At 42.6% G+C, this 22614-nt stretch overlaps 1 protein-coding gene across 2 annotated transcripts in view; it reads right to left on the bottom strand.

Annotated features, from left to right (window-relative positions):
- Nucleotides 1-22614, bottom strand: part of nexmifb (neurite extension and migration factor b) — a 153090-nt gene that overhangs the window by 9628 nt on the left and 120848 nt on the right. For both annotated transcript variants that reach the window (XM_062475786.1, XM_062475787.1), the window contains exon 2: nt 10599-10733. In XM_062475786.1, coding sequence (XP_062331770.1) covers nt 10599-10683 — 85 coding nt within the window. In that variant the 5' untranslated portion in view covers nt 10684-10733. The remainder of the gene's footprint in view (nt 1-10598; nt 10734-22614) is intronic.

Raw genomic sequence — 22614 nt, forward strand, 5'->3', positions numbered from 1 at the left:
AGTATGCTTCGGGTCATTGTCCATCTGCACTGTGAAGCGCCGTCCTATGAGTTCTGAAGCATTTGGCTGAATCTGAGCAGATAATATTTCCAGAAACACTTCAGAATTCATCCTACTGCTTTTGTCAGCAGTCACATCATCGATAAATACAAGGGAACCAGTTCCATTGGCAGCCATACATGCCCACGCCATAACACTACCTCCACCATGCTTCACTGATGAGGTGGCATGCTTTGGATCATGAGCAGTTCCTTCCCTTCTCCATACTCTTCTCTTCCCATCATTCAGGTACAAGTTGATCTTGGTCTCATCTGTCCATAGGATGTTGTTCCAGAACTGTACAGGGTCTTTTAGATGTTTTTTGGCAAACTCTAATCTGGTCTTCCTGTTTTTGAGACTCACCAATGGTTTACATCTTGTGGTGAACCCTCTGTATTTACTCTGGTGAAGTCTTCTCTTAATTTTTGACTTTGACACAGATACGCCTACCTCCTGGAGAGTGTTCTTGATCTGGCCAACTGTTGTGAAGGGGTTTTTCTTCACCAGGGAAAGAATTCTTCTGTCATCCACCACAGTTGTTTTCCGTGGTCTTCCGGGTCTTTTGGTGTTGCTGAGCTCACCAGTGCGTTCTTTCTTTTTAAGAATGTACCAAACAGTTGATTTGGCCACACCTAATGTTTTTGCTATCTCTCTGATAGGTTTGTTTTGATTTTTCAGCCTAACGATGGCTTGCTTCACTGATGGTGACAGCTCTTTGGACTTCATATTGAGAGTTGACAGCAACAGATTCCAAACACAAATACCATACTTGAAATGAACTCTAGACCTTTTATCTGCTCCTTGTCAATGAAATAACGAACTCCCATGAGGGAATAACATACACCTGGCCATGGAACAGCTGAGCAGCCAATTGTCCAATTACTTTTGGTCCCTTAAAAAGGGGGGGGCCACATATAAAATGTATTGTAATTCCTACACCGTTCACCTGATTTGGATGTAAATACCCTGAAATTAAAGCTGAAAGTCTGCACTTAAAGCACATCTTGATTGTTTCATTTCAAATCCATTGTGGTGGTATACAGAGCCAAAATGATGAAAATTGTGTCAATGTCCAAATATTTATGGACCTAGCTGTATATATGGTCCCTCTCCTTGATTAGCCTTTGTCGGTTCCTTGCTTTTGCCTGGCGTGTGAGTATACCCTTCTTGTTCCTCATGTTTTTGAGACAATAAATACATTTAGTTTTTTTGAATCCTGCCTGCCTCTCTCCCTGCATTTGGGTCCTCCTCTTGCACCCACCCGTGACTGGTACAGCCCCTATCAGTATTTTCAAGTCATTTTGACCCTAAGACAATAGGCATCACTATTTTTGTGGCAGCTCAACTGAATATTTTCTTTTTATGCCCGAAATGTCAATTTATTTTAGGAAGCTACATAGGAGTAGCCTGGTCCTAACCAGACTCTCGTACATTTCCTTTGTACAGAGAGTTTGGGCTCGCTCCATTGACAAGCGTTAACTTTGAAGGCGGGTACTCTGTTGAAGTTTAAAACTATTGGATCTGCCCAGAGCCACTCTGGATCTGCCATAACCAATTGCTAGCGTTCGCCTTAGCCAACTCCGTCACGACTAACGGAGCTAGCTGGAAAATCAAACGAACCCCGTGGGGATCAAAGATTGTTCTTGCTCCGGCTTAAACTTCTGGATATTCGGCAGCGTTGCCACAACGGACAGAATGGCTTTGCTCGCATCTTTCTCCGCCGCCATTACGGAACTACAACACAAACTAGCGCACGACAAAGTCATCGTTCTCAGCCACTCCCTCTGTTCGCTGATTGGACAGGTAGAAAGTTAACCGGAGACTTACGTACCTCAAGCCCAGACGCGGTACAGAAGCAAAATCAAAATTGAGCAGAAGTACGTAGGAGAGCAGAGCCAGGCTAACATAGGAGTAAGTAAGTAAGTAAGACTTTATTTATATAGCACATTTCATACAAGAATTGTAGCTCAAGGTGCTTTACATAAAATCAATAAAAACAATAATACAAGTGATAAACAATTCAAACAAAAATAAAAATCCCAATAAGATCTCTGTTCAAGAGAGAAAACAACTTTAAACATGCATCTTAAAAGTAACATATACATTTGGTTCACCCCTGGTCTGTATATATAAAACCATACACTCTGTTAACAGATCCTTTCCCCAGGTCAAGAGTATGGGCCGTATTCTCTGTTAACGGATCCTTTGCCTCAGATCAAGAATACAGATTGTTTTACATATTTGTTTAAATACTTCACGCGACCAGAGTTCTTGTACGCTATCAGAGTTCGCCAACTCTGACCTAGACAAAGTAAAAATAGCAAGTCAAATAATGACCCAAATTTACTAAACCAAGATTCTACAATAATATAACTAATAAAAGTAGGAAAACCCTTTTGAGATAAAATTACTTAAATGCTTCGGTAAAAAGGTAGGTTTCAAGCTGTCTTTTAAAAATGTCTAGAGTGTTTGCTTCCCTAATATTTATGGGTAATTTGTTCCGTAGTTTTGGGGTGTAATTGACAAAGGCCGAATCACCAATCTTTTTGTGACTGCTTCTGGTGACCTCTAATAGGCCTGCATTTGATGATCGCAGTGTTCTAGCTGGTGTGTAGTTTATAAGGGAGTTAGCAATGTAGCTAGGTCCTTGTCCGTGTAGAGCTTTGTATGTGAGGAAAAGGACCTTAAAGTCAATTCTGAAGGTAACAGGGAGCCAGTGTAAAGTAGCTAGGACAGGACTAATGTGTTCTCTCCTTTTAGTTTTGGTTAATAATCTAGCTGCAGAATTTTGAATGAGCTGTAGTCTTTCAGTGGTTTTCTTGGGAAGACCAGTGAAAAGTGCGTTACAGTAGTCCAGCCGGATGGATATAAAAGCATGAATTAACTTCTCTGCATCATTTTGGTTTATGAATGGTCGTACCTTTGCTATATTCTTCAGGTGAAAGAAAGCTGATTTGGTCACTTTATTAATGTGAGAGTTGAAATTCAAATCTGAGTCCAGGATTTCAGCCTCCAAGATTCTTAATAAGCATCTCTCTTTTGGATTTGGGGCCACATAGTAGGACTTTTGGTTTTGTCTTCATTTAATTTAACCCTTGTGTTATCTTCGGGTCATTCTGACTCATCAGTCATTGTGACCCACCGTCGTATTGCGGCAACTTTAACGCATACAAAAACAAAGTGAAGCATTTCCTTTTAACCGGTGGGCTGTCTCAGACCCCCCACATTGCGAAGGTTAAAAGAAAATTATTTTTATTTGTTTTTGTATTGGGTAAAATTGGGTAAACACAACGGTGGTTCGTTATGAACCTTTGGGTCATGTGACCCGAAGGCAGCACAAGGGTTAAGAAAGTTATCATTCATCCATTTGTTTATTGCCAACAGGCAGTTGGTAATGGAATTGATGGCCGTTGCATCGTTGGGTTCAGTGGATATATATAGTTGTGTGTCATCCGCATAGCTATGGAAATCTATGTTATGTTCTCTGATTATGTCGCCGAGTGGTAACATATAAAGAGAAAAAAGTAATGGACCTAAGCAGCTTCTTTGAGCAACCCCGTAGCAGTTCTCATGTTTCTTGGACCTATTGTCACCTAAACTAACATAAAACTTCCTTCCTGTGATATATGATTTCACCCAGTTCAATACACTATCCGTGAACCCAATAAGCTTTTCCAGTCTATTGATTAGGATGTCGTGATCAATTGTATCAAATGCTGCACTGAGATCTAACAGGATAAGGATAGAGACTTTATTTGCATCAGAGTTTAGTCTGAGGTCGCTAATTATTTTGGTGAGAGCAGTTTCAGTACTGTGATATTTCCTGAAACCTGACTGCGAGACTTCCAGGATGTTATTTTCTTCAAGAAAAGAATTTAATTGGACTAAAACTATCTTTTCCAGTACTTTACTAATAAATGGAAGGTTTGATATTGGTCTGTAATTTGCAAGTAGACTGTTATCCAATTTGGGTTTCTTTAATAGGGGCTTTACAACAGCTGTTTTGAAGGCATCTGGGAAGACACCAGTTCTAAGGGATGTGTTTATAATCTCTAGCACCAGACCTGAGACACTATCAAACACTCGCTTAACCCTTGTGTTATCTTCGGGTCATTCTGACCCATCAGTCATTGTGACCCACCGTTGTATTGCGACAACTTTACCGCATACAAAAACAAAGTGAAGCATTTTCTTTTAACCGGTGGGCTGTCTCAGACCCCCCACATTGCGAAGGTTAAAAGAAAATTATTTTTATTTGTTTTTGTATTGGGTAAAATTGGGTAAACACAACGATGGTTCGTTATGAACCTTTGGGTCATGTGACCCGAAGGCAGCACAAGGGTTAAAGAATGTTGTGGGTATAGGATCAATATCTGAGGTTGTGGAATTAGATTCGTTGACAATTTTGGAAAGTTCACTAAGTGTGATACAGGTAAATGTGCTCATGGTTACGTTGCAGAATCTACTGATGTCAGTTTCGACCCCACTATTAATAATACTAGCTCTGATCAAAGTTATTTTGTTCTTGAAGAACAAAGCAAGCTCTTCACATTTAACTGCTGAGGATGGAGGTGGGGCAGGGACAGTGTTTAGCAGTTGGTCAATGGTGGAGAAAAGAACTCAGGAATTTCTGGCATTTTCTGTAATAATGTTGGAGAAATATTCTCTCCTTGCTAGACGGATGGTTTTGTTATAGGTGGTTAGTGTATCTTTGTAGATATTGTACTGGATAGTGATCTTTATTTTCCTCCATTTTCTCTGTTGCATGGCATTTTCTTTTCGTTTCACTAACATTTTTATTTCTCAGCCATGGGGAGGTTCTGCTTGTGTACTTCTTTTTGGTTTTCAGTGGCGCAACAGAGTCTAACACAGATAATAGTGCATCATTGAGGTTCTCTACCATTTCATTCAGAGAGCAATCATGGTTAGTCGGCTCATATAGAGCAAATTGTTCAGAAAATGTCATCACAGCTGTATCGTCTAAATATCTTCTATGGACTAAGAATTCTTTTTTGTTTTTTGTTAGGATAATTTCCACATTAAAAAGTATATAATGATGGTCTGAGAGGGGTAGATCAGTTATTGAAATATTATTGATATTTAGTCCAGTTGTTATCACTAGATCTAGTGTGTTTCTGTGCCTGTGTGTTGGGTCTGTTATGTGTTGAGTTAGATTGAAACTGTCGAGGAGATTTAAGAGCTCAATAGTTCTTGGGTCTGCTTTTTTATTTACTTGGATATTTAAGTCTCCGTTTAAAACTACTTTGTCATATCTAGTGACACAGTGATAATAGTGCAGAGAATTCTTGTATGAATATTGGCGAGTGCTTGGGTGGCCGATATATAATAACAAAAAGTATTGATTCGGTTTTGAGCTCTATAGCAAGATATTCATATGATGTGAATTCACCTAGCTCAGTGATTTTGAACAACAGTTTAGAGGAGAAAATAGCTGCGACTCCTCCACCCTTTTTTGATTTCCTAGAAACTTGGTGAAAGCTGTAATCGGGCGGACACGCTTCTATCAAAGTTGCTGTTGCCGTGTCATTGTTTAGCCAGGTTTCTGTTAGACAGATGCAGTCTAAGTTGTTTTCTTTGACCAGATCATTAACTAGAAATGTTTTGTTATTTCTAACATTTAGAAGGGCCAGTTTCATCTGTGGGGTATTAACAGATAAAACAGGGGTAGATAAATTTGTTGGAAGAATATGGATAGTTCTGTGACTTCTAACACTAGTTTCAGGTTTGTAACCATGCATTTTACCATGCCATTTTCTGTTTGTGATGATGACCGGTATGTCTAATGAAATAGCATGGTGGCTGTCCTAGCGTAGCTTTTCTTTGGGAAAGTCTATGTCACTGAGCTGTTCCATCACAAGGGAATTCATCCGGGGGGTGCAGATCTGTGCAGGGACCCTATGTCCTTGCAGGAGGCTGTTTGAATGTTCTGTTCTGTTCCATGGGAGGTTGTTTGGGATGCGTCAGTCAGCTTAGACACAACAGGGATAGGGAGAGAAACTTGATTTCTGGTCAGGAGCACGTGACTGATGTTTGCTGTTAGTAGTCGAGACCCTCTACGGTTTGGGTGGAGTCCGTCAGCTTGAAAACGGTCTGCACAGTTCCAGAACACATTGAAATTATCGACAAATCTCAGTTTGTCTGTCAGACAGACAGATGCCAACCATGTGTTGAAAGATAGTAGTCGACTGAAGGCTTCTTTTCCTCTGCGAAAGCATGCAATTGGTCCACTGATGAATACATCTTGATATCTGTTGTGTGTTCAGTAGCTGGGTGAAATGTTTTTTAAGTATCTCAGTGCCAGTTTTCTTGTGTAGGATATCAAACGAGCCAGGTTGGATGATAATCTTAGGGTTGTTTGGTTTATTGTTGAGGATTGTTTGTACCTCTGACGACAGTTCCTCGACAGATGTGTTGCTAAGACAAATATTTTCTGTCTTTGCCAGTTTAACATGTGCTGTCATGGCATCTCCAATCAAGATAGTGGCCATATGTGGTGTTGTGTTTGCATTTCTAGCGTTTGCTTTATCGGTAGCTGCGGGGCCAGTCAGGGTCAGGGGGGGGGCGGAACCAGTCAGTTACAGTGAGGGAAAACAAATATTTGATCCCCTGCTGATTTTGTACGTTTGCCCACGGACAAGACACCTGTCCACAGAAGCAATCAATCAGATTTGGAATCAGATTCCAAACTCTCCACCATGGCAAAGACCAAAGAGCTGTTCAAGGATGTCAGGGACAAGACTGTAAACCTACACAAGGCTGGAATGGGCTACAAGACCATTGCCAAGCAGCTTGATGAGAAGGTGACAACAGTTGGTGCGATTAATCGCAAATGGGAGAAACACAAAAGAACTGTCAATCTCCCTTGGTCTTGGGCTCCATGCAAGGTCTCAGCTCGTGGAGTTGCAATGATCATGAGAACGGTGAGGAATCAGCCCAGAATTACATGGGAGGATATTGTCAATGATATCAAGGCAGCTGGGACCACAATTGGTAACACACTACACCTTGGACTGAAAACCTGCAGCGCCCGCAAGGTCCCCCTGCTCAAGAAAGCACATGTACCATGCCCGTCTGAAGTTTGCCAATGAATCAAATCAACATTTATTTGTATAGCCCTTTTTACATGTAAGCATGTCACAGAGGGCATCACATACGCCCATAGAACTGCCCCTCAACCAACCTAAACCCTCAATGAACATCTGAATGATTCAGAGGAGAACTGGGTGAAAGTGTTGTGGTCAGATGAGACCAAAATCAAGCTCTTTGGCAACAACTCAACTCGTGTTTGGAGGAGGAGGAATGCTTCCTATTACCCCAAAGAACACCATCCCCACTGTCAAACATGGAGGGGGAAACATTATGCTTTGGGGGACAGGACAACTTCACTGCATCAAAGGGACGATGGACAGGGCCATTTACCGTCAAATCTTGGCTGAGAACCTCCTTCCCTCAGAAAGATCTTCCCTCCTGCACATTAAGGTCCTGGAGTCTCCAAACCTTAATCCCATAGAAAATCTGTGGAGGGAGCTTAAGGTTTGAGTTGCCAAATGTCAGCCTCAACCTTAATGACTTGGAGAAGATCTGTAAAGAGGAGTGGGCCAAATCCCCCCTGAGATGTGTGCAAACCTGGTGGCCAACGACAAGAAATGTCTGACCTCTGATTGCCAACCTGGGTTTTGCCACCAAGTACTAAGTCATGTTTTTCAGAGGGGTCAAATACTTATTTCACTCATTAAAATGCAGATAAATTCATAAAAGTTTTGACATGAGTTTTTCTGGGTTTTTGTTGTTGTTATTCTGTCTCTCACTTAAAATAAATAAACCTACAATTAACATTATAGACTGATCCATTTATTTGTCAGTGGAGAATTCCTCTAAGGCCCTGACCTGGCAAACACCCTCATCGATGTCCTGCTCAGGTTCCACCAAGAATAAGTTACTATTATTGGTGATATTCAAGCAATGTTCTACTAAGTACAAGGCCATGACAAGCACAAGGACCTGTTGAGATTCCTGTGGTGGCACCAGCAAACTCTTGGACGTGTATCAAATGAAAGTTCATCTCTTCGGCGCTGTCTCATCTCAGAGTATTGCCAACTTCTAGATGACAACTGTCAGAGCCGGGACTCGAACTCGGGTCTCCCGTGTGAGGGTCCGACTCACACTCCTTGAGCCACTGGAGGATGGTGAACCCAACAGTAAGACGCAAGCAGAACTGGAGATGCTGAATATGTTTTAATCAGTTCGAGCAATAGTCCATAGGTTGGCAAAGAATAGCAAAAAGTAGCACTCCAAACAAAACCAGTCTCAAAAGTACATTCCACAAAAATATTCCACAGGCAACAAAAAAACCACAATGACTTTGGAAGACTTACGTAGGAAACCGGCTTCAGAACACCTAAACATCAAGCAAGGCAGCTATGAGACAGAGTCCCTTAAATACACCTAGCAAAACGAGGCCCAGGTGAACCTAATAACATAATTACAGCTGAGCAAGCTGGGTATGAGGACCTCTAGAGGCCAAAACGTAAAAACAAGCAATACACTGACAACAACAACGAAAGGTATGATAAAGATGAAACTGAGACAATCAAACACAACTTCTTTGTTGATGATTGAGTCAGGTGGCTGAGCGGTTAGGGAATCGGGCTAGTAATCAGAAGGTTGCTGGTTTGATTCCCAGCTGTTCCAAAATGCCGTTGTGTCCTTGAGCAAGGCACTTCACCCTACTTGCCTCGGGGGAATGTCCCTGTACTTACTGTAAGTTGCTCTGGATAAGAGCGTCTGCTAAATAACTAAATGTAAATGTAATGTAATGATTGCCTCAAGTCCGTATCAACCGTAGAACAAGCTATTAGGCTCACCCAAGACCTCAAAGATGACTATGACTGGCTATGACTGACCCAAGTTAGCCATTAAGTACTAGCGTCTATCCCTGAGGAGAATAAAGCACAACCGATCAAGAAATTAGAATTGGACAGAGAAAAGTTACCTCAACGCTTGCAGCTAGAGTGGACAGGATGTTGAGAAGGGAGCTCCAGCTACAACTTGGAGACTCCACTTTCTGGACAGACAGCACATCTGTGCTGAAGTACATCCAGAACCAAACCCAAAAAATCCATACCTATGTGGCCAACAGGGTTGCAGTGATCCGTGATCTTTCTCAAAAGAAACAGTGGTGGCCCGTGAGCTCGAAAGAGAACCCAGCTGATGAACTTCACGTGTTGCATGTGAATCCGTCCCTTACAAAAAAGAAGTGTATTAAAGTATACTATAAGTATACTAAAATATGGATAGTACACTTTTAGTTCACTTTTGATATACTTTTAAGAAGTATGCTTTGAAAATAGTTAACTTTTGATATACTTTTAAGGAGTATACTTAGAAAATAGTTCACTTTTGATGTACTTTTAAGTATGCTTTGAAAATAGTTCACTTTTGATATACTTTTAAGAAGTATGCTTCGAAACAGAAAATTGTATACATTTCTTCTGGAGTAAGATGTACGTTTTCTATTATTATACAGCAAAAACAGTCAAAATAAGGAAGTAAGAAAATACATATTTGGGAATTGCACAGTCATGGAAGAAAAGACTGCACTTAGCCAACTAACTGAACACTACTCATCATGGGGCAGACTGAAGAAAGCTGTTGCCTGGATATTGAAACTGAGAAGACGATTCCTACTACAGAACCAGAAGTAAACTCTTACAAAGACTAATTCAGGATCAGATCCGCCACCTTCAGTCTCCACAAAAGAAAACACTGATCATTTCAAAATGACATATGGAGCAAAAGGTCTGTCTGTGGAACTTTAACAGCACTTTAAACAGGATATTGCTCTCTTGGTGAATGGGAGAGCAGTCAAAATGAACATTTCTATCTGTAAACTGAATCCTATAGTGGACCAAGGCTTCTTGATGGTGGGAGGACAGTTACGTAAGATTGCTATAGCAATGGAACAGTACCCAATAATCCTGCCCAAAGACTCTTACATCGCCAAACTGATTCTTAGACATATCCATCAGCAGATTGGACACAGGGAGAAGTCATATTCCCTCCAGGTTACAACAGAGGTTTTAGCTACCTTGTGAGTGACTACTCTGCAGTTTTCGGCAGATGCATGCAAGCAAAGGTTGGAGAACATAAAATGTCTGTTCTCCAGCAGACCGTGTCAGTCTAGATCTCCAACCCTTTACATGTGGGTGTCGATGACTTCGGACCAATTCACATAAAACAAGGTTGTGCTTGCATGAAACGGTGGCGAGTGATCTTCACTTGGATGGTATGTTGGGCCATCCATTTAGAAGTGGCAATCTACTTGGATACGGACTTGCCGACTGGCAAGCTACTTGGATACCGACTGCCTATACCTCACCTTGGTTACATTAATACAAATTCTAAAGGAGAGTATGTTGGTGAACTTCATTTTAAGATTAAAATCTTTACAATCAATCTCCGGCACCAGGTTTTCTGAATTAAGTGCATCTCTGAAATGGATCAATGCCAAACAAAAATAATTAGTATTTGGTTCTCACCTGTGGACACTGCATCTGTGTATGCTGCTGTTAGGTGTGGAGTTCTTACAACCACCAGGCAACTAGGGTCTGCTAACACATCCATGAATGAGACTCAATACAGCTCCTACACATCACTCCTTCTTACTGCCCCACCTGGAGGGTACATGGGAGAAAAGAAGAGAGAGAGGGGGAGAAGTAGAGGGAAATATAGAGGAAATGAGATTAGGTTCTTCTCTTGTATTTGATTGTCTAAGCAAAAACAAAGCCGGGCACACAAATGGTTTTAAACACACACACACACACATACACTTGTACCCCACACCCACCCAAAAGCACACTGCCACACAAACATCACACACAGATAAACAAGTCAGTTTAGAAACCTGATAGAGATATCAAAGATCTCCCCAGAGTCTGTATGAAAATATTTCTAATTGTAAAACTAATTGTAGAACAGTAGAACACCCAAGGTAAATTTAAACTCTGCCAGCCAATTAAGTACACATAGATCAATATGGCAACTATGTGCCACATTATTCTATTTAAAGCTTCAATTAACATTTATATTAGACTTGGTAACCTATGGAAATCTTACATATTTGTTTACTGTAATTAGAGAGAGATAGTGGGAGATGCAGAAAGAGACAGCCACAAAATACAGCATCTCCAAAGGCTCTTCCTGAATCTTTTAGAGAACTAACCTAAGTCAGATGTAAGACTGAAACGATTATAGTAGAGTACCAAAATGGAATTTGAATGTTTTGATCACAGCCATCCAAAGTGTGTGTTAAAAAGTTTAAAAGGCAACCAAAAATGAATTATTTCGTCAGGAGGAAGCCTATTGTGTTTGTTGGTATTCTTAACTGTAGGTATTATTAGGATTCCTCCGGTAGGAGGAGCCCTATTGCAATTGTCAGAATCAGAATCAGAATGGGTTTTATTCGCCATGAAAGTTTGCACAGACAAGGAATTTGCTTTGGCAGAAAGGTGCAAACATTAAACATATAGGAATCTAAAATGTAAATATGAGGACTAACTATACTAAGGGTACATAACTAGCAATACTAAGTGGAATTAGATTAAAATAAACTATACAATAAAATATAAAATAAAATATAAGTAATTTACAATATAAAAATACAAATATTACAAAAAATAGAAATGCAAGATTGTATTGTGCAGTGCAAAAAGCAGTGTGTTTTAAGGGCATTGAGTCATGAAGTCAGTGTGAATCCTTGGCCTTGTTGAAGAGGCCAACAGCGGAAGGGAAGAAACTGTTTTTGTGGCGTGTGGTATTGGTCCTGATGGAACACAGCCTTCTGCCGGAGGGGAGTGACTGAAACAGGGACTGACCAGGGTGGGAGGAGTCGGCCACAATCTTCCTCGCTCGCCTCAGGGTCCTCGAGGTGTGCAGGTCCTCGAGGGCAGGCAGATTGCAGCCAATCACCTTCTCAGCAGTGCGGATGATACGCTGCAGCCTGCTCTTGTCCTTGGCAGTGGCAGCAGCGTAACAGATGGTGATGGAGGAGGTGAGGATGGACTCAATGATGGCTGTGTAGAAGTGCACCATCATTGTCTTTGGCAGGTTGAATTTCTTCAGCTGCCGTAGGAAGTACATCCTCTGTTGTGCTTTCTTGGTGAGGGAGCTGATGTTCAGTTCCCACTTGAGGTCCTGGGAGAGGATAGTGCCCAGGAAACGGAAGGACTCCACAGTGTTGACTGGGGAGTCACACAGGGTGATGGGGGTGAGTGGGGCTGTATTCTTCCTGAAGTCCACAACCATCTCCACTGTCTTAAGAGCATTGAGCTCTAGGTTGTTCCGGCTGCACCAGGTCACCAGGTTGGCCGCTTCCCACCTATAATCAGACTCGTCCCCGTCAGAGATGAGCCCAATGAGGGTGGTGTCGTCCGCAAACTTCAGGAGTTTGATGGACGGATGACTAGAGGTGCAGCTGGTGTACAGGGAGAAGAGCAGAGGAGAAAGGACGCAGCCCTGGGGTGATCCAGTGCTGATGGACCGGGAGTCAGAGACTTGTGTTCCCAGCTTAACGCACTGCTTCCTGTCAGACAGGAAGTCTGTGATCCACCTGCAGGTGGAATCAGGCACGTTCAGCTGGGAGAGCTTGTCCTGAAGCAGGGCGGGGATGATGGTATTGAAGGCAGAGCTGAAGTCCACAAACAGGATCCTGGCTGGGGAGTCCAGGTGCTGTAGGGTGAAGTGGAGGGCCATGTTAACTGCATCGTCCACAGACCTGTTGGCTCTGTAGGCAAACTGCAGGGGGTCCAGTAGAGGGTCTGTGATGGATTTAAGGTGTGCCAGCACCAGGCGCTCGAAAGACTTCATTACCACAGAGGTCAGGGCGACGGGTCTGTAGTCATTATGTCCTAAAGCCTCATGAACCCATAACAGCTTCCATTTGGGATTTTTCTGTACAGTACAATTCTGTCCAAAACAAAAATATATATACTCCTCTGTGACCATAGCTCCAATTGACTGGGTGGGAAAACGTGCTATGTGTGTGTAGGATACAAGTCTTTCAATTTGATATTTAGCAAAAAGGAATGTAATACAAAATGGCAGATTTATTTGCATTTTTATGAATTTACACCTCCATAAATCAATGCCACATTGACCTAGGGACTTTATCTGTTCCACACAAGAGGAGGGCACTGCAAATGTTACATGTGCAAAGGCAAATATACATTTCTGCTAACGCTAAAATATTGCTTTACACATCCTCTAATCATAAAGCAATACTCTGATTAAATCACAAGTTCATATGAAGACTCTTGACAATGTTTAGTACACAAATCTGAGAAATACTTGAATGTTACTCTGAAATTTAAATGAAATTACTCTGACGCCTGAAGATTTACATGTAGGCATAAGTGATATTGATCCCCCCGAAGCAAGTAGGGTGAAGTGCCTTGTCCAAGGACACAACGTCATTTGGCATCACACTTCCTCTAAAGGAAGCTGTCAATCAAGATACAAGGATGTCCCTGTGGGTGTGATCGCATTGAAAGCGGCCAATCATAAGAGGGTCAGTGCCTCCATAGGTTTTCGTCCCCAAATTGGCAAAACCACCCCAACTGTCAAAAGTAATTTAGACTTGCGTGAGCAGAAATTCACTGCGCGTGCAAAACTCCACTCCGCAAGCAGAACCCCACTGCGCACAATCAGATTTTTAAGGGTTAGGGTTAGCAGTGTACCTATGAACCTACGAGAGTGTGCCAGAATTTAACCTATGAGAGCATGCCAGGCGCTTGCTCGATGCTACCTGTACAACTCTCAGTTGCTGAATTTGTGCACGAGTACTTTTATCTTGCGAATGAAAAGTTTCGCGTGTGAAAGAATATATATGATCACGACTTTTGACACAAATCTGACAACATAATCCCCTTATATGCATGTGCTCGAAATTCTCACTGACACAGGCAAACCCACAAGCTTGGGAAGACACACACACACAATAATTCTGGGAAGGGTGGGCTGACTTAAGAAGACATTCTTACATTTACATTTTAGTCATTTAGCAGATGCTCTTATCCAGAGCGACTTAGCAACAAGCTGTTGCCTTGGAGTTGTAGCCATTGACCTTAGCAACGTGTCATCTGCTCGGCAACAAAGTAGCCTAAATTGCCCCCCAAAAAACTAAAACAACCAAATTTGGTTTCTGCACAGGTACGCAAACGCCCCGCAATCGCTTCCCGTTTTAAAGAAGTATCTGAAGCAGACAGAAGACGAATTGATGTTGTTGATATGTTGCCTTGGAGGTGTAGTGACGTCACCAGTGCAAGTGCAGCTGATTGCTCTGACAACATGGCGTCTGCTCCAGATTCGACGTGTTTGATTTGTGATCTTCCCACGTATTGTTGTAGTATATAAGAAACCAAATGTTTACTCCTCGACAGGTCAACAAACGCTTTGTCTCCTCAATTTGTTAAAACGATTTGTTTGTGTAATAATTCCAAAGAACACTTGTGAGATGCAATAATTATCAGGGAAGGTCTAGAACACGGGTGATTTATTGACTGCATATTCCAGTTTACATGTGTCGTTTCTACCCCAAAAAACCACCTGCCAAAGAAAGCTCGATAACCTAACATCATTCCTTTTAGCTCCACCTAGTGGCTCCTGTAGATAATGATTTGCCTAAGCCACATTATCACATTCCTCCCCCCTTAAGACATCACTATGGACTTCCCATTTTAACGCGTTGTAAAACCATAACCAATAGGACAATGTAAAACTCTAACTCTAATATAACACATGTCGACGTAATATTGTAGTACCATTGTATCCTGAGTTAACACTAGTAACAACCTCCTAAGGATTTCCTGTCTCAGGGTCTACAATTCAAAGTCTCTTAACCGGCTAGGAAGGTTGCTCTTTCTCTGTGACCGGCAAACCTCAGCCGTGTGCATTTCCAAAGGCGTAGCCAGCTCTTGCCGTTCACGAGCTTGGCTAAAGGTGTCTGACTGTGTTGCTACTTCCTGAAAAAGAGTTTCTGCTGGAACAGTCTCTGTTTCTGGGCGTTGAACCCCAGACACCGTTGGCTCACTGGAGCTTAGTCTGTCCTCCTCAGCCTCTCCTCTGTACATTCCTGACTCCGGGTAAGTATTTGATCCACATGTCTCTTGACCACTGCACCATTGCCTACCCTGACCTTAAAGGAGACAGGACCAGTCACTGAGTCTATAAATCCTGGGATCCACTTAGGTCCCTGACTAAAGTTTCGGGTAAGGACCAGGTCCCCCTCTGCGAAGCCTCTGTCCTTGGCATGTTTGTCATGGTCCTCTTTTTGCTTGTTTTGTTTACCTTCCACCTTCCTTTTTAGATCTGGATGAACCAAGTCCAGAGTGGAGCGTAGCCTACGACCCACTAACATTTCAGCTGGTGAAAGTCCTGTTGTCGATTGAGGTGTTATTCTGTAGGCAAACAATGCCCTGGACACCCTTGCTGAAAAAAAATTGCTCCCCCCTGCATTTTTTTTCATCATCTCCTTGAAGGTCTGTACGGCTCGTTCCGCCAATCCATTTGATGAAGGATGATATGGGGCTGAGGTAACATGCACTATCCCGTTATTTCTAAAGAAGTCTTGTGTTTCAGCGCTTACAAAACAAGTTGCATTGTTGCTCACTACCATCTCTGGTATCCCTTGGTTACTAAAACTCTGTCTTAGGCAATCCATAGTTGTGATAGACGAAGCAGAATTCACTGGGTACACATCCATCCATTTTGAATGTGCATCGATGATGATCAAGAACATCTTCCCAAGAAATGGGCCTGCATAATCCATGTGAAATCTCCTCCAGGGCTTCTCGGGAAACTCCCATGGGTGCAGTGGAGCCGCTGCTGGAGCTTTCCTGTGTTCCTGACAGACGGTACAGGTCCTAACCAGACTCTCAATCTCTTCATCCATTTTTGGCCACCACACATAACTCCTTGCCACCACACATAACTCCTTGCCAATGCTTTCATTCTTGAGACCCCCGGGTGACTCTGATGTAGTTGCTGTAATGTAACTTTACGTGCTGGGCCCCGTTCGTCGTAAGGGTTGAAGCTAAGTTAATCAATTGTCCCTTTAGCCCGTTAACATTAGCGAGATGAGTGAGAACAGCAAATATCGGTTCGTCAACGGCTGATCCGCATCCAAATCATGTGGTTAATTTCAATCAGGCTAAACTTATCAGGGAAATTGCACGTGCACGTCCTACTTCAAAAGGCAGGAAAGGTCGATCACCAAAACCGTGATTTTCTAACGGTATGATGGCGGAAAAGACGAAAGAGAGAGCGGTGATAGGCTATTCTCGCCATCCGAGCAAACTATTATAATGAGTCCAGACAATAAGCATGTTATCATGGCTAAGTCAAACACCGCCACCGCGGCCAGAGCAAGACAAGCAGCTTGGCAAAAAATTGCCGATAAGCTAAATGCGAAAGTTTTGGGGAAATGTATAGGCTCATTTTAAGTGCCTCATTACCCCAATCAATCAGATCACATTTCTTTAAATGTGCCTGCTGGTATAGGCTTAATGGAAATTAATAATCGAATGAGATCTTGCTAGCGAAAATAATGATCTCAACTCTTTCAGAATAAGTAGGCTAGATAAAAACAAGGCCACAGAGTATACTCTTTGGCCTTGTTTTTATATTTATATAATTGTCTATGAATTCGTATCAATTATATCTAATTGATACGAATTCATGCTACATGCTACTGCGCTCATATCATGTACTATATATGTGTATATGAGTGTAGGCCTATGTGTAAATCCCTCTTTGATTTCATTGACTGGGACATGGCCAGGGAATATGATGAATTGAGTCATCAGCTGGTTAGCGCCAAGTACACTTTTCTTACAGCAACGCATGCTGCGGCTTTGCCAATGTTTTCTGCATCGCCTATACTGTATAAAAATGTAGCCTATAGCCTACCTGACGCAAAAAAACTCAAGGCTATGCAGTCTGAAGCACAGTTAAAGTTTCAAGTATTAGTGTGCTTTATTGTCAATTTCTTCACATGTCAAGACATAACAAGGAATCGATATGACGTTTCCCACAGTGAAACATATAAAAAGCACAGGCACAACAGATAAGACAAGACATTTCGTAAAACATAGCGTTACATATTCACATACAGCAGCATAAGCTCATAATAAAGCATAAAGCTTGCTGCAGCGTGTGATATTTGCAATGTACAGCCCGAGAAGGTCTTGCAAATAAATGAGTCCTTGTCGGCTGAATCGATATCGCTCAAACAAGAACTCATCCGTGTGAAATAAAGGATCTTGGCAATCGCGAAGAACTCTATTGGTATGGAAAGCTAATCGAACTAAAATATAGCTCCTTGGTCAACTGGGTCTCTCAAAAATGGAGCTGCCATGTTATTTTCCGGGGGTGTGGCAAGCTTATCCAGCTACACTTACGTTAGCCTGCTCTGGAGCAGGTTAGTGCTAATTGATATGTTACTATGGTGATTTATCGAAAGTTGCTTCCACGAACCAAAAAGAGGGTCGTTTTTTATCTTAGCCTGAAAATTAGCTCGCTTAACCGCTTAGCGAGCTACGACGAATACCCCTCTGGCTGTGGCAAAACCACTCGTGCTCCCCACAACACACAACCATCTTGAGCGCTCAACTCTGTTTTCCTGACTGCATATGGTGCAAATTCAGCTCCCTCTGTCTGTGCTGGCCAACCTCTGACCACATGTTCTCTGACCCTAGACAGTACTGGATCTTTACCTGTCCAAGTGCTTACTTGTTCTGATGTCACTAATCCCAGGTCTGTGTCATCAAACATCAGAACTCGGTCCTCTTGAGCTTTGATGCTGGGTGTAAACGGCAACGGAAGACGGCTCAAAGCATCCGCGTTCCCATGGTACTTTCCTGCCTTGTATATGATTTCGTACTCATACCCCCTCAGAGTCACGGCCCGTCTCTGGATTCTTGGAGAACCCATCTGTGGCACTGCCTTCATTTAATTAAAAAGAGCCAGTAACGGTTTGTGATCTGTGCATATGGTAAACTTCCTGCCATATATGTATTTGTGGAACCTTTGTACATCTACAAACATTACAGCTAACCCCTCTTTGTCCAGCTGAGAGTAGTTCTTTTCTGCTGCATTCAGTGTCCTGGACATAAACCCTATTGGTCTTTCTGTCCCGTCCAACATATGGTGTGACAGCACTGCCCCCACACCGTAGGGCGATGCGTCACAAGAGAGAATGAGGTCTTTCCCTGCATCATAGTGAACCAACACCTCTGATGACTGCATTAGTTCCTTTGAGTGGGTAAATGATGCCTGCTGCTTCTCCCCCCACTGCCATTTTGTCTCCTTTCTCAGTAGTGTGTGAAGAGGAGCTAACACGGTAGACAGGTTTGGCAAAAACCTGTTATAATAGTTGAGTAGTCCCAAATAAGCCTTTAGCTCAGTCACATTAGTAGGAGCTGGTGCATCTTGAATTGCTTGTACCTTGTCGTTCAGGGGATGGATGCCTGTTGCATCCACTCTATGTCCTAAGAACACAGCCTTGTTCCCCATGAAGGTACACTTACTCCGCTTCAGACGCAAGCCTGCAGTCTCCAACTTATGCAGCACCTCAGTTAGTGCTCTCAGGTGCTCTTGATCAGTCCTCCCTGTCACCAGGATGTCATCCAGGTAAATGGCCACATGCGGAATTCCTTGGAGAACCCCCTCAATTGTTCTCTGAAAAATAGCAGGGCTGCTAGAGACACCAAAAGGTAAACGTTTATACATAAACAAACCCTTGTGTGTGTTTACTGTACAGTATGTCTTTGAGTCCTCGTCCAATGTGATCTGTTGATATGCATGTCTCATATCTAACTTTGTGAACTTCTGTCCTCCTGCAAGAGTTGCAAAAAGGTCTTCTGTTTTGGGGATTGGATATTGCTCTAACTTGGATGCCCTGTTAACTGTTAAATTGTAATCCCCGCAGATTCGTACAGTATTGTCCGGCTTCAACACAGGCACTATGGGTGCGGCCCATTCAGAAAATTTAACTGGTTCTATTATGTCTTCTTTCAAAAGTCTGTCAATCTCTGTCTCCACCTTTGACTTCATAGCATAAGGCACAGGTCTTGGTTTGTAGAATCTTGGTGGTTCCTCCTTGTCTACATATATTTTTGCCGGGGGGCCTTTCAGTGTTCCAAGTTCCTCCTTGAACACATTCTCATGTTTCATTAACGTTTCCTCCAATGTCAACTGCTGTCCCTCCTGTACTTTATTTATTGTTCCCCAGCGCAACTGTAGTTCTTTTATCCATCTCCGACCCAACAGATTTGGTCCAGTGCCTGACACAACTACTACAGGCAGCTGTGTCAATGTCTCTTTGTGCTTAACTGTCACCTTAACTGCACCCAATGTGTCTACTCTCTCACCTGTATATGTTTTCAAATGTAAAGAGCAAGGCTTTAAGCTAGGAACTTCGACATTGCCCCACAACTTTGAGTACTCTGATCTGTTCATAATAGTAACACTGCATCCCGTATCTACCTCAAACTTCACATCCGACCCATTTACCTTCAAGGTTATTTTGATAGGTGATACTTTCGGGATGTCCTCTGACATGCTATACATTGTAAACATTTCTACTTCTTCCACATCGCTCTGTTCAGCTTCCCTGCTGATGTGATGTGCCCCATACTTGGTTTTCACTTTTCCTTGGTTTTGCCTTCCTTTCTCTCTTGGTTTAGACACTCCTGTAGATGATCTTGCCCTACACACCCTTTTTATGTGACCTTGTTTACCACATTGATGGCACCTTTCCTCCCGAAAACGGCACTCATTTGCCATGTGATTTCCTGCACATCTGTAACACCGCCTTATGGACCCCTCTTGTGCTGGTGTTTCACTATGACACGTGCCAAACTGGAACACACTTCCTTGACCCGTCTCTGTCTTCCCCGTCATATTAGCACTGTCTTCGCTTTTACCTTGTATTTCTCTCACATCCTTGGTAGCAGTCTCCATCGCTTGAGCAAGGACCAATGCCCTTTCAAATGTAAGTCCAGTCTCGGATAACAACTTCAGTTGAATACGGTCATTATTCATACCGCAGACCAACCTATCTCTCAGCATCTCCTTTAAGTTGTCCCCATAATTGCAATCCTGTGCCAATCTACGCAGCGCTGCTACATAGTCGCTCACACTTTCATCCCCGCTTCTGTTCCTTGAATTGAACTTAAACCGTTGCACGATTTCGCTCGGCTTCGGGTTGAAATGCGCCTTTAGCAAGTCCACTATCTCAGCGAATTGCTTCACTCCCGGCCTCACAGGACTAAGCAGATTCCTCATCAGACTGTAGGTTTGACTTCCAACTGAACTCAACAAAATTGCTCTTTTCTTGCCATCATCCTCAATGCCGTTCGCCTCGAAAAAATGGCCCAGCACTTCGCAGTATTCTTCCCAAGACTGTGTCTGATGATCAAAGGTCGATAGTGATCCTACCGTGGCAGCCATGACTCCGCTAACAGCTATCCAGCGTTAGCCTTCCAGAAACTAGCTCCTTCGACGTCTGCACTCACAAATGCAAAAACGTTGACGTCTCCCGTCAGCTGTTCACCTCGTCGCCAATGTAATAATTCCAAAGAACACTTGTGAGATGCAATAATTATCAGGGAAGGTCTAGAACACGGGTGATTTATTGTCTGCACATTCCAGTTTACATGTGTCGTTTCTACCCCCAAAAAACACCTGCCAAAGCAAGCTCGATAACCTAACATCATTCCTATTAGCGCCACCTAGTGGCTCCTGTAGATAATGATTTGCCTAAGCCACATTATCACAGTTTCGACCTACGGTCTCGGTTAACAAACGTTTTAACAAATCTCGGTTTACAAAGGCGTTTGCAGACCTGTCGAGGAGTAAAAATTTGCTGTATATTTTATATAAAAATGCCTACTTATTATTTATGAAGATTGCATAGATTTAAAAGCATAGCCTACATTTGTTGCTGCTCATGTACACTTCAAAATACAAAAAGTGAAGTGTAGCATGTCCCTGTACTTACTGTAAGTCGCTCTGGATACGGGGGTCTGCTAAATGAGATTAGCTGTTGCTAGCCAAACTTAAGGGGATTTTTTGAATGCGCCAGAAATTAAAAACGTTTCTTTTGACATCAAGTTTAGGCTGTGGCATTGAAGACAGCGACACACCACACAAGCTTGAGTTTAAATACATTATTTAATGTGAAATTACTTACTGTACATGCAAGTCTTGAATTACTTAAATGTATGATGCTGCCAGTAGCCTACTGTGCGCAACAGTCTTACTACATCTATGCACGTTGTAGTTATGCGTCGTTACTAACGTGTGCTGACGTTGGGCTTGCACTGATTACCGGGGGGGGGGGGGGGGGGCACTTTGAATTTTTGCCATGGGGCCCGAAATTCCTGGCGGCGCCCCTGCTGAGGAGTTGGCAACACTGAAGAGAGGCAAATCATACGAAGCATGTGTAAAGTATGCTAACGGTAATACATCTAACACAGTGGTTCTCAAACTTTAACACCCCGTACCACCTCAAATCTTTGACTCTCCAAGTACCACCATTATAACCAACGTTAAAATACAGAAGCCTACCCTATTGAGCTACACACAGTTCACTCAGGATGTTTGTATGCTCCACTACCCGGGAACAGACAGGTAGTAGCGCGTGCCAACATTTATTTTTGTTTTGAAACAAAAATATTAAAGGAAAGGCAAAACTTTTTTTAAATCACATTTCAATTATATCATGGTTAAGGTATTTAACCATTCCTCCGCGTACCACTAGAAGGGTATAGCCATAGTTTGAGAACCACTGATCTAACATGATGGGGCATCTACGCCGGATATATAGAAAATACACAAAAAATACAGAGAGAACACTGAAATGGTAATGTTTTTTTCTTTCCCCTAATGTGCTAAACAAACCGAACCGAAACCGTGACCCATAAAACGGAACCTAACCGTGGGCATGTTGAATTGTTGCACCCCTAATCGGAACTGTTAAAATCCTTGCAATTGTAGTATATCACGTTAATATTTGGGCACACAGAGTTCTTGTCTGACTCAAACGTGGCAATTGTTCTGATGAAGGTCAATGTCTCAGTGCTGAAATTACAATACTCTCCTCTCTTATGCATTCTCTTCCACTCCCCTCACCTACCCTCCTCCCCGAAGTTTTTTTTCATCTCTCCCCTCCCGTCCACAAGGGCTTGGGTCCAGGGACTCCCCTTCTTTGTCTTTTGTGATCCTGCACACAAAGCTCTCTATGGAGCAACTCTGGCATGAAAATGGTTAGTCACTCAATAACAGAATGGATGTGCTAGATCTAGGACAATGATTCAGTTCTCATTTTACATTCACAGTTAAAGCTTCCAAACAATACACGTGCAGAAAGGGAGACATTTACGGTGCGTTTACACTGCAGCGACGCGGGCGACGCGACAACATGCTTTCCATTCATTTTCAATGGAGCCAGGCGAATCGCTTGCGTGGTGCATTGTGGGTAGCGACGCGTTCTGTGGT

Source organism: Osmerus eperlanus, chromosome 13, assembly GCF_963692335.1.
Source record: "Osmerus eperlanus chromosome 13, fOsmEpe2.1, whole genome shotgun sequence".
Classification (NCBI taxonomy): domain Eukaryota; kingdom Metazoa; phylum Chordata; class Actinopteri; order Osmeriformes; family Osmeridae; genus Osmerus; species Osmerus eperlanus.